Source organism: Poecilia reticulata, linkage group LG8, assembly GCF_000633615.1.
Source record: "Poecilia reticulata strain Guanapo linkage group LG8, Guppy_female_1.0+MT, whole genome shotgun sequence".
Classification (NCBI taxonomy): Eukaryota; Metazoa; Chordata; class Actinopteri; order Cyprinodontiformes; family Poeciliidae; genus Poecilia; species Poecilia reticulata.
The window spans coordinates 21,900,554-21,913,605 of record NC_024338.1 but is presented as its reverse complement, the minus strand read 5'-3'; the positions used below and the strand labels follow the sequence as shown (position 1 = coordinate 21,913,605).

Below are 13,052 nucleotides of genomic sequence, written 5' to 3'. Positions count from 1 at the left end.
TCATATGGAATCCCTTTATTAGGTATGTCCAACATCTGAACTTCTTGGAGGACGGCGCAAATGACTGAAGATTATGTTCACTGCAGTTCCGAAAGACAATTCTATTGGAGGACATACACTGCTGAAGTAAATATCTCAGTATACGGATGAGGTGTAGATTATGCGATGGGTTACATTGGAACTAAGAATGTGAGATATATTTTGTTGTTCTTGTTTTGTGTTGTGTATTTCATTGTGACTTGAACCAAACTTCTATTATTACTGGCATTCTTTGTTAAATGTTTAAACGGTTTGTCTTAACTGTAAAATTCCAATAAAGATACTTGGGGGGAAAAAAAAAAAAAAAAAAAAAAGTAAAACATCCAGTGTACTTTTCCGTCATGTTTATTTCAATTAATTAATTTCAAGGAGATTAATTTTACTAAGCTTTTAAGGTCAAAGTCAGTTCTTCATATTCTGCTTTTTCAAGCATTGATTCAGACAATCAGAAGACAACTAGTTAGTATAAAAATGTATTATTCTTTCAAGAGATTTTAAAACTCAACACTATCTTTATTTGTAGAAGTGACGTTTCAGTTAAGAAACAGAAGGGAATTTATAGTGTTAGGATTTTATTAGTGATATGTAATTGTGTTTTTTGTATTGAATCCTCCGTTAATATTGTTTCACAGCAGTTTAATGACACATTCATTCATGACATTCATAGAAAAGTTTATTAAACTTCCATGTCATCCTTTAAAGCAAAGATAAACTATCTCAAACCTCTGGATGAATTTCAAATCATGGTAGACTGTGAATTCAGTTCAAGTATAGCTCTGTTTTAGTAAAGCAAAATACACAAAATGAAAAAAAAAAACAACAGAAAAGTCCCCCTCTGGTGGTTTGAAGTAACTTGTTCAGGAGTTTTTGTACTTCTCTCCTGCTGGTTTGTGTCACTGTGGGGCTCTTGCACAGTAATACACAGCAGAGTCTTCAGGCTGCATGTTCTGCCCATTCAGAGTCACTGTTTTACTGGAATCCTGTAAAGTAATGCTGAACTTGTTTTTCATCATATTATTGTAATTTGTGGTGTATCCGGTCCGTGCAGCACCGATCCACTCCAGTGTTTTCCCAGCAGCCTGTCGGATCCAAAATGTAGAGTAGCTGCCCAGGGAATAGGAGACCTGACAGCTGATGGTCAGACTTTGACCTGGCTGCACAGTCTGAGCAGCTGGTTGTGTCAGCTGTTCACACTTTACACCTGCAGGAATAAAAACATTGCATATGATTTTGAAAAAAAGATAGCATTCATGAGGTGTGTTTTCATTATTTCTCCCTCAGCGATACTCACAGGATGCAGCCGCTAGCAGCAGAAAAGCCACAGAAAACATTTTGAGGTTGAAGATGATCTGATGGGAGTTTTTCTTTGTCTCCTTCAGCTGCTGTTGAACCATTTTATAGTTGAAGCCTCTGGGTTTACTTTGCAGAGAGGGAGGACCAAAAATAAACTACCCAATCAGACGTGCAAACACTGAAAGCAGAACATTAATTACTGATCCATGTTTGTAATTGCCAGATATAATAATGTTCTTAATGTTGTTTGAATTCATGTTATTATATTGAAGTAAAAAATCTGTTTATTATATCATTAGATAGTGAGATAATTAGTCTGTTCATCTGCAGCCTGAACTCTATGCTTTCAGACTGGATCTTAAAAATACAGACTTACAAAAAAACCTGGCGAGGTCAAGGGGTTGCATTTAGTGACCTCAGATGTTTGTCTTGACAAAGGTAGATTCATCAACTGTATTCATTCATAGTGATGTTGTTATTCACTGGGTCAGATTGCCAAAAAATGAATAAATAAACTATCTAATCTAGTTAGGTGTCAGGAAAATATAAATATTCCTTCAAATATATTTTGACAGACATTATGACATGTTGATTTATTCCTTAAGCCAAACTGAATGTTTCTAATACACTAAGTACATATTTGATCATGGTAAATTTACAAAATGATTTTTAGTGCAATGTCACATTGACAGAGTTTCCTTTTAAAAACAGCTTTGAATCAGATTCAGCTTTATTTGATGATGATATGCAGACAAAATATAGTGTTTTAATTTAAAAAAAAAAAGTATCTTAGAGCTCCCCCTCTGGTGGTTTGATAAGACGTGTGGACATTAAGGGTTTTTGTAGAGAGTTGTAGCTTGTTTGTATCACTGTGGTCGTCTGGCACAGTAATACACAGCAGAGTCTTCAGGCTGCACATTCTGCCCATTTAGAGTCACTGTGCTACTGGAAGACTGAGCATCTATACTGAATTTGTTCTTCAGAGATTCTTTGTAGTATGAAGTTCCACCACCATGTTTCATCCCAATCCACTCCAGTACTTTCCCAGCAGGCTGTCTGATCCAAGCTGTGTAGTAGCTGCCAGTAGAATAAGAGACCTGACAGCTGATGGTCAGATGCTGACCTGGCTGCAGAGTCACAGAGGCTGGCTGGGTCAGCTGTTCACACTTCACACCTGCGGAGAAAAATATTGAATTCAGAATTAGTGCAAAAACATTTCATAATTTAAATTTATTAAACATTGAACAATCAGTTTAATGTGATCAAGCTGTAAATGTTTCAGTGAAACTCACAGGATGCAGCAGCCAGCAGCAGCAGCAGAGCTACAGAGAACATGTTGGTGCTGAAGGTGATGAGAGTTTCTCTTCTTCTGCTGCTGACAGAATCAGATCAAGTTTATAAACCAGAACAGTTCATTTGCATAATGATAAACAGCCACTTTGTGCTTTTACTTCTTTCTATTCTTTCACCCGGCATTGAGGGTCAGTATGCTTGAATTTGCAATGCTGACATTAAATTATTGAGGAAAATAACAAAGATTAATTTTTATCTTTATCTTAAAAGAAATACACATTCAGATTTTTTTTTTCACAGAAACGGTAACAAATTGGTATATAAATGCAGTAATAAAGGGATTAATATTAAATGATCAATTGATCAAATTAGTATTTTGCAATATGAAACAGTGCAAATTGGTAAAAAAAATAAAATAAAATCTATCTGAATGGAATGATATATTAAAAGTTAATGATTAAGTTTTATTTTTTATATAAAAACAATGACTCAATGATGCATTGGCAGAAAGATTAAAATGAAGTTAGCTGATGCTTGAAATATGTTTAGATATGTAAATATACAATGTATAAAAGTATGTTTCTTTATTTGTTATTTGATCTGTCATATGAAGTTGTACTTAAAACATTAATTACTGATTCAGGTTTGTAATTGCCAGAAATAATTTTGGTATTGTTATTTGAATATATATTGATGTAAAAATCTGTTTATCGTTTCATTAAACAGAGATAATTACTCTGTTGATCTGCAGCCTGAACTCTGTGCTCTCAGACTGAGTCTTAGAAATACTAGCATTTAGCAAACATTTACAAAAAAAACCTGTAAGTCAAACATTAGAGGGATAAAGAGACCAGATGAGAACGGCTGAAACCACTGAGTTTGTCTCTCATCTTAAGGACAATTTTAAAAGAAATGCTTAAAAACTTAAATGCAGCTTATTTTAAATGTTACGTGGGTGGTTGCATTTTAGTGCTGACCTCAGATGTTTGTCTTGATTAATGCAGATTTATCATGACATCTGCATTCATCATTCATGGTGGTGTTGTTATTAACTGGATGAGATAGACAATCAAAAAGACTTAATTAGGTGTCAGGAAAATGTAAATATTCCTCCAAAACCTCTTAAATATGTTGACAGATATAATGACATGTTGATTTATTCCTTAAACCAAACTGAATGTTTCAGATGATAATAGCAAATACATAAAATAATTTTGGTGCAATGTCACATTGACATATTTTCCTTTTAAAAACAATTTTGAATCAGGTTTAGCTTTAATGCTGGCTATGTGAAGACAAACAATGAATATGACTTCAGTTCAGTTAAATACAAATACAAGGAAAACCGAGACTAAAAGTGTCAATAACATATAATGTTTTAATTTTTTAAAAAAGAAAGAAAGAAAGAAAGAAAGAAAGAAAGAAAGAAAGAAAGAAAGAAAGAAAGAAAGAAAGAAAGAAAGAAAGAAAGAAAGAAAGAAAGAAAGAAAGAAAGAAAGAAAGAAAGAAAGAAAGAAAGAAAGAAAGAAAGAAAGAAAGAAAGAAAGAAAGAAAGAAAGAAAGAAAGAAAGAAAGAAAGAAAGAAAGAAAGAAAGAACATAAAAATGGTCTTAGAGCTCCCCCTTTGGTGGTTTGATAAAACCTGTTCACATTAAGGGTTTTTGTAGAGCCATGTAGCTGGTTTGTGTCACTGTGGTTGTCTGGCACAGTAATACACAGCAGAGTCTTCAGGCTGCACATTCTGCCCATTTAGAGTCACTGTGTTACTGGAAGACTGAGCATCTATACTGAATTTGTTCTTCAGAGATTCTTTGTAGTATGAGGGTCCAGTTCCATGTTTCATCCCAATCCACTCCAGTCCTTTCCCAGCAGGCTGTCTGATCCAAGCCGTCCAGTAGCTGCCAGTAGAATAAGAGACCTGACAGCTGATGGTCAGACGTTGACCTGGCTGAAGAGTCACAGAGGCTGGCTGGGTCAGCTGTTCACACTTCACACCTGCAGGAATAAAAACATTGCATATAATTTTGAAAAGAAGACAGCATTCATTAGGTGTGTTTTCATTAATTCTCCCTCAGCGATACTCACAGGATGCAGCAGCCAGCAGCAGAAAAGCCACAGAAAACATTTTGAGGTTGAAGATGATCTGATGGGAGTTTTTCTTTGTCTCTTTCAGCTGCTGTTGAACCGTTTTATAGTTGAAGCCTTTGGGCTTACTTTGCAAACAGGAAGGAACAAAAATAAACTACCCAATCAGAAGTGCATCATCATCTTATGCTGTTGCCATTTATTATCATAAATACATCTCAACAACTCTAAAAGTTAGATAAGATGTGCAAACACTGAAAGTAGAATATTGACTACTGATTCAGGTTTGTAATTGCCAGACATAATAATGTTCTTATTGTTGTTTGAATTCATATTATTATATTGAAGTTAAAAATCTGTTTATCATTTCATTAGATAGTGAGATAATTACTCTGTTGATCTGCAGCCTGAACTCTATGCTCTCAGACTGGATCTTAAAAATATAGACTTACAAAAAAACCTGGAGAGGTCAAGGGGTTGCATTTAGTGACCTCAGATGTTTGTCGTGATAAATGCAGATTTATCATCCGCATTTATTCATGGTGATGTTGTTATTTACTCGATCAAATTGCCAAAAAATAAAAAATAAAAATAATTAGTTAGGTGTCAGTATATATTGTAAATTGTAAATATTCCTCCAAAACGTCTTGAATACGTTGACAGATATAATGACATGTTGATTTATTCTTTAAACCAAACTGAATGTTTCTAATACACGGAGTACAATTTTGATCATGGTAAATATATTAAATTATTTTCACTGCAATGTCACATTGACAGAATTTCCTGTTAAAAACAGCTTTGAATCAGATTCAGCTTTATTTGCTGACTATGTGAAGACAAACAATGAATTTGACTTTAGTTCAGTTAAATACAAAGACAGGAAAAACAAAAATTAAAAGTGTCTATATTATATAGTGTTTTAATTAAAAAAAAGAAAGAAAGAAAAAACATAGAAATGGTTTAGAGCTCCCCCTCTGGTGGTTTGATAAGACGTGTTCCCATTAGGGGTTTTTGTAGAGCGTTTTAGCTTGTTTGTGTCACTGTGGTCGTATCTTGCACAGTAATACACAGCAGAGTCTTCAGGCTGCACATTCTGCCCAGTTAGAGTCACTGTGCTACTGAAAGACTGAGCATCTATACTGAATTTGTTCTTCAGAGATTCTTTGTAGTATGAAGATCCACCACCATGTTTCATCCCAATCCACTCCAGTCCTTTCCCAGCAGGCTGTCTGATCCAAGCTGTGTAGTAGCTGCCAGTAGAATAAGAGACCTGACAGCTGATGGTCAGACGTTGACCTGGCTGCAGAGTCACAGAGGCTGGTTGGGTCAGCTGTTCACACTTCACATCTGCGGAGAAAAATATTGAATTCAGAATTAGTGCAAAAACATTTAATAATTTAGATTTATTAAAACATTGAACAGTCAGTTTAATGTGATCAAGCTGTAAATGTTTCAGTGAAACTCACAGGATGCAGCAGCCAGCAGCAGCAGCAGAGCTACAGAGAACATGTTGGTGCTGAAGGTGATGAGAGTTTCTCTTCTTCTGCTGCTGACAGAATCAGATCAAGTTTATAAACCAGAACAGTTCATTTGCATAATGATAAACAGCCACTTAGTGCTTTTTTTTTCTTTATTTTCTTATTTTACCTGGCATTGAGGGTCAGTATGCTTGAATTTGCAATGCTGACATTAAATTATTGAGGAAAATATGAATTTTTATCTTTATCTTAAAAGAATTCAGAAATAGTAACATATTGGTATATAAATGCAGTAATCAGGGGATTCAGATTAACTGATCAATTGATCAAGTTAGTATTTTGCAATATTAAACAGTTCTAATTGGTAATGGACCAATTTGGTAATGGAATGGAATGATATATTACTTATATATCTATCTGAATGGAATGATATATTTCTTATATTATTAACTGAGTTTAAATTTTTTATATAAAAGCAATGACTCAATGATGCATTGGCAGGGAGATAAAAAGGAAGTAATTTAATGTTTTAAAATATATTTAGATATGTAAATATATTTATTATCTACATTATGTATAAAAGTATGTTTCTTTATTTGTTCTCCTTTTTCAGAGGCAGCATGATTCTGTTCATTTTTTAAGTTTTCCAAAAAGCCTATTCAGGAAATTGAACTCATGTTTCATATTATAAATGCTGCACAAGCATTAATTTAAACATACAAAAATGTCCATTTTACTTCTCCTATTATTTTTTTTACTACAATCCCATTTTTGAGAGAACAAGGTTTATGTCCGGTGTTGTCATCATCACAAAAGATGAAGTCAAAACTTTAAATTAACATTTTCAACTACTGCTTGGGTTGTTGCTGAAATAAATGTAGGATCTGTTGTAGGAACATAAACCTGTGAAGCAGCAAATATTATAATCTGTATAAAGATTCTGGGGAAAAATTGTTGTAGTGAATTTCTTTTGAGATCATAAAACTTTAATGTTGTTGATACTTCTTTTAGTTAAAAGACAGTTAGAATAAATGGCTTTGTACTATTTATCTTGATAACACATTGACTTTTAATGTTAGAATGTAGTAAAATTAACCTTTCAAGCAGTTTATTTTTTATCTCAGAAGTTTGGGAAAGGACAACAGCCAAAAACAGTGAATTATTTTGCTGATACAGACCTAATAATTCAGTGGTCTTATGGTTCCCCTGTTGGCGATTTTGTGTGATGCAACTGAGGAGTTTTTGTTCAGTGTTTCCGCTTTTTGTATCACTGTGAGTACCGAGCGCAGTAATAAACAGCAGAATCTCCAGCTGTCAGGCTGTTCATCTGCAGGTACACCTGATATTTGCTGTTGTCTCTGGAGATGGTGAACCGGTTGTTCACTGACTGAGAGTAGTAGATGCTTTTACTATCCCAGCTAATAGTAGAGACCCACTCCAGTCCTTTTCCAGCTGCCTGTCTGACCCAAGCGTTCTAGTAATGCTGATCAAACCCAGAATATGTGCAGGTCAGTCTGTGAGATTCTCCAGGCCTTTTAACCACTGATTCAGACTCTGTCAGGGTTTGACCATCACTACCTGCAGACAGATTCATAATTAACCACTACAAACAAAGGATACTGTTATTATGTTAAAATCTCAAAGAAGCTTTAAGCAATCCTTTGTTCTTACCTGTCCAGAATGAGAAAAGCAGAATGAGAAAAGCAATCATAAGTTCAAGCCTGATCATTTTTGTGGTTGTTTATGTCTGTTCAGTCTACTGAGTGTTTATCCCTGGCTTACTGCAGTTCTTAAACTCTCTAACATGACATGCAAATATGGATGCAATCACTTTGCAGAAACTCCTCCCACTGAAAGTATAAACAAAACTCATCTCAGTTAAAAGCCTGAAAACAATTTAGAAGATATATGTATACATAGATGAATGCATTGATAATGTTATTCAGGCTGTAACTTACACAGTTTTTAAAGCATGTGAATAAACAAAATGCTCATAAAATATTATTTATGTATCGCTAAATCACCAAACTGTCTCTCAGCTTTACCCTCAGATCTCAATCAGAGGATGTAGTGGAGAGCTGACAGCAGAACTACACTGCAGAAATCAGGTTTACAGAGGTAAACTGATAAACTTATTAATAGTGAAATAGTAAAACAATAATTAAACTATTTTTCCTGATTGTATGACTACTTATCTGAAATAAAATAATTATTTTCTGTCTTCCTATAGTCAAAAAGATATTCTTTCCACCAGATGATGAAATTTACCTTTGTATTTTTATTTTTTTTTATTGTAATATCAAATACCATTCGATATGATGTGTATTTATTTGGACTTTTCAAAAACAACACAAGTTTGACAAAAGTGCTGCACACCAAGTAAAGAATACAGGAAAAAAATAAACAAAAACAATCATCTATTGTAGAGCCATACATCAGTATGAAATTATAAGTTGCACAAAAATTGGTCTTGGACTGCCTCCTCTGGTGACTGTATGGAACAGCTGTTCAGGCTCTTTGGAGTTTTTGTACGGCTCTGCTGCTTTTTTGTATCACTGTGGGACTGCGGCACAGTAATACACAGCAGAGTCTCCAGGCTGCACATTCTGTCCATTCAGAGTCACTGTTTTACTGGAAGTGTCTAAATCGATGCTGAACTTGTTCTTCAGTGAATCTTTGTAGTACGATTCTCCAGTATATCTCATTCCAATCCACTCCAGTCCTTTCCCAGCAGGCTGTCTGATCCAAGATGTGTACCGATCGCCCAGAGAATAAGAGACCTGACAGCTGATGGTCAGACGCTGACCTGGCTGAAGAGTCACAGAGGTTGGTTGTGTCAGCTGTTCACACTTCACACCTGTAGAGGAAAGTAGTAAATTAAAATTACAATATAAATGGTAACCAGTCGTTTTAGATTGATCCTGGTGTAATTATTTCTCTCAGTGAGACTCACAGCATCCAGCAGCCAGCAGCAGCAGCAGCAGAGCTACAGAAAACATGTTGGTGCTGAATTAGATCTGATGGGAGTTTCTCTTCTTCTGCAGCTGACAGCAGGAGGTCTTTAAAAGTCCAGGGTTAATTTGCATAATGCAACAAGCTATCAGTCTGTTAGTTGCGACTGGACATTGCTGATATTGTATGTGTTCATTCAAGCAGCATTTGGAAAATCCTGGCTATCCTGTAGGTATAGAATAAATAATTTTTAAATATTCTTCTTTGAAGAATATTAACTTGTCCCAATGACTTTTGGTCTAAATTTACATCTAGTTTTTCAAAGGAAAAAAGACACCTTACATTTTCTTAAACTTATTGGAGATATCATTCAGCCACAAAAATCAATATGAGTCTTCAAAACAAAATAGCTTTGCTTTATGGTGCTGCAGAATATCTGTTTAGGTAGTTTAAATTTAAAAGCAAATGCTTTATTTTTGTTTTAGGTTAATGCATTTGTTATTGGACATAACTGAAAATGACAGCCTGAAGCCCAAAACTAAAGCTCTCACATTTTAAGAGTTTTTGCTGAAACATTATGCATTACCCTAAAAGGCTTTGGAAAAATTGTTAAAGCTAACATTTTTAAAATACTTTTATATCCTTCGAAAAATGCTCTTACTCTTTTATGAATGTCAAAAATGATTCAAGAAATGCACCAAGACACCTGGAAAAAACATTTATTGTATTACAAATTTTATAGTAATGAATTTGTTGGAAAATCATCTTTCAATAAATTACATTTCAAATTGTTTGTCATTTCAAAATATTTGTATTGAAGGTACACCAATCTGTGTCCTCCTACTGTTTCTGCAGCAGCAGCTAGGTTACCTCCTTACCGTCACATCTGGATAGTAAGTCTGGCTCACTATCCAGATGTCTGCTTTGTACACTTTGAAACATTGTGGTGTGATGTCTCCCTATACCTCAGAATCACTGCACTCTTCTACATGGCTCCAGATCACAAGCCAGTTTTATACTAGATGTGCTGGAACAATCATCAATGTTTTCAATTTCTTCCATCCTAGATGTGCCCCAGCACTCTTTCAAATGCAACATATGTAAATGACGACAAACCTGACTGACTCACAGCCACGCAAAACCACAGATGTCATCATGAACTATTATTATCTTGAAAAACTACTTGAAGTCTAAATTGTGTCATCAGCACTATAAGGCTGAAAACAATGGCGCAAACGTTGACCAGTTCAAATGATTCGTTTTCTGACTCAGTATACAAGCCGTTTTCTAATGTAATTGTTTGAGATTAGGCAGAAATAATCCTTAAAGATACACTTCTTCAATAGGCTGCTGAATAACTCATATCACGATTCTTTTAAAAACATGTATTAGTCCTGTCAAACAGTTCGAATAAGTATGTATAACCTAAAACTTAGATTAGGATGAATCAAACTGACTTTTCGAACTTGAAAACAGTTTTCAGTATCTTTGAGCATCGTAATTTGGCACAATGTTTCCAAATTTCGGAAAACAAGAATCCATACTTGGTACAAAATGTCTAATGTTGATATTATCTGTATAAAACTGAACACTGAAAACAGCAAGATGTTCCTTTATGAAGTGGTTGGAATTCAGTTGTGGTCTCTAGAGGCCTCTTATGGTTCTTTATTAGTAATGCATGTAATGTTGAGGTTCTGAGGGGGTTTTGCACAGCTCTGCTGCGTGTGTGTGTCACTGTGCCTCTCTGCCTGGCACATTAATACATAGCAGAGTCTTCAGGCTGCAGATTCTCTCCATTTAGAAACACCGTGTTACTGGAGGTCTCTAAGTTAATAAAAAACTTTTTGTTCAGTGAATGTTTGACGTCTGGGCCTCCAAAACTGTTTCGTCTCCCAATCCACTCCAGTCCTTTCCCAGCAGGCCGTCTGATCCAAGCTGTGTAGTAGACTAGATCATAAGAGACCTTACAGCTGATGGTCAGACGATGACCTGACTGCACAGTCACAGAGGCTGGTTATGTCAGCTGTTCACACTTCACACCTGTGGAGGAAAAAAAACACTTTGAGCAGGCGATGTAGTGATAATAAATTAAGTTTAATGTGATCAAGCTGTTGAAGTTTCTCCCTCAGTGAGACTCACAGGATGCAGCAGCAGCAGAGCTACATAGAGCATGTTGGTGTTGAAGATAATCTGATGGGAGTTTCTCTTCTTCTGCAGCTGACAGCATCACATCAAGTCTATAAAACCTGAATTTGCATGATTAAGTGTTCAATCAGGGCATCAAAAGTCACATCACATCATTTACTGTTTGCTTTTTTTTTTGGTCAGGTCTGCTGACGGTTATGAGTTCATGATGTTTAATAAAAAATATGAAATGTCACAAATCACAGACATCACTGACCCTCAGTCCAAGTATCAGAGACAGATACTTGGAAACTCAGAGAAACAGCAACCAGAAGAAGAGTGACCGTGTTCATTATTTTTAGTCTGATTTCACCATCTTTCAACTAACTTAAAAAGCTGGGAATACTATCAAGTAATAATCCCTTTCCTGATGTCTTGCTAAAGAGATGGGATGATTCCCAACTCGTTCTGAACATGGAGGTTAACAAGGTTTCTCAAATGGCTGGTTTGTCCCAGGCTGAACCTGCCGGTGGTCAGAATGTGTGTGTGTGTGTGCGCGTGTGGGGGTGTGTGTGTCGGGGTGTGCGTGTGTGTGTATGTGTGTATGTGCGGGTGTGCGTGCGTGTGTTTTAACCCCATAAATAAAACTTATCAGTGCTTCCACCACAATTATGACAACACTTTCACAGACATTTTAAATAAACTTTTCTAAACTTGTGCATTGAAATTGGTTGAAACATTTCCTTATGAGAAAACAATTAGATCAGTTTCATCTGAACTAATCTAATGGCTCCTCCTGGGATGATTTTGTCAAAATTGTCCATGGCCTCAGGAGTCTCTGAACCTTTTGTTCATTTTGATGATACACATCTTTGAGCTGTTTGTTGAATGGAGGAAATGAACAATTAATCTGTTGAACCACATGTTGATTTATTCCTAAAAAACAGGAAATCTCAAACCACAAGAACCGTTGAGGCTTTTTGTTTTTTACAAACTCTGTCACAAAGTCAGAGAAGAAAATCCAAATAGTTTGTCTTTCTGTCCTTTTCTCAGATAGATTTCAATTAAAATTATAAATTACATTTTGACTCTTTATATTTACACACATTGTTGCAGGCTCTTATTGTTTTTCTCAGGTTAAGTCATGTAGAATATTTGATATAAAACATAAGGAAGCAGAAAAAATACAGAGCACAGAAAGAACAGACAACAATGCTGGAGATAAAAATTGCAAACTAAGAAGCAGAGCAGAAATATGAAGAATGAAGAATTTTATGTCATTTAACATTTTTTGTTGTTGTTTCTTTTTACTTTTCATGAAATATAATTTTAAAAAAGGTGGAAAAAAAGATAGTTGATCTATATTTTTATACAATTACAAGAAAATCTGACACATTTAAAAGCTGTGTTTTAATGTTTGAAAAAATATGCCTGTCTTTTGATTCTCTTTCTATGTTTGTACTTGTTTTGTTTACTGGACTGGCTATTGCACTGGTGTTGCCTGAATTAAAAATTAGACATGAAAAAAAAAATCCTTCAAGAAGCACAATAAAAAGAGACCTGCTTTTTTGCATCACATTCTTTAAAGAAAATGTGATTAGTCCTGTCTAACACACAGAGTTGTTTTGGTTTGCATAACCTAAAAAAATAATTTATGTAACCTATTCAACTCCAAAAACCTAACTGACTTCCAAATCGTGTTTTATTATGTTACATCATATTTAGGCAACAATATGCTTTCAGTATTAGGTAATCAAAGATTACTTTAACAATTAGATATATATA

At 35.0% G+C, this 13,052-nt stretch overlaps 5 gene segments (V, D, J or C); all 5 read right to left on the bottom strand.

Annotated features, from left to right (window-relative positions):
- Window positions 1-797: 797 nt before the first annotated feature.
- On the bottom strand, window positions 798-1,382 carry LOC103469166 (Ig heavy chain V region MC101-like). The segment is given in 2 exon segments: window positions 798-1,240; window positions 1,331-1,382. Coding segments are annotated over 2 exon segments (348 nt in total).
- An 816-nt stretch (window positions 1,383-2,198) lies between these two features.
- Window positions 2,199-2,684, bottom strand: LOC103469167 (Ig heavy chain V region 5A-like). The segment is given in 2 exon segments: window positions 2,199-2,506; window positions 2,625-2,684. Coding segments are annotated over 2 exon segments (351 nt in total).
- A 1,628-nt stretch (window positions 2,685-4,312) lies between these two features.
- LOC103469177 (Ig heavy chain V region 5A-like) lies at window positions 4,313-4,750 on the bottom strand. The segment is given in 2 exon segments: window positions 4,313-4,620; window positions 4,711-4,750. Coding segments are annotated over 2 exon segments (348 nt in total).
- Window positions 4,751-5,632: 882 nt separating this feature from the next.
- On the bottom strand, window positions 5,633-6,222 carry LOC103469176 (Ig heavy chain V region 5A-like). The segment is given in 2 exon segments: window positions 5,633-6,060; window positions 6,180-6,222. Coding segments are annotated over 2 exon segments (471 nt in total).
- Window positions 6,223-8,705: 2,483 nt separating this feature from the next.
- Window positions 8,706-9,190, bottom strand: LOC103469164 (Ig heavy chain V region 5A-like). The segment is given in 2 exon segments: window positions 8,706-9,048; window positions 9,145-9,190. Coding segments are annotated over 2 exon segments (351 nt in total).
- Between the last annotated feature and the right edge of the window lie 3,862 nt (window positions 9,191-13,052).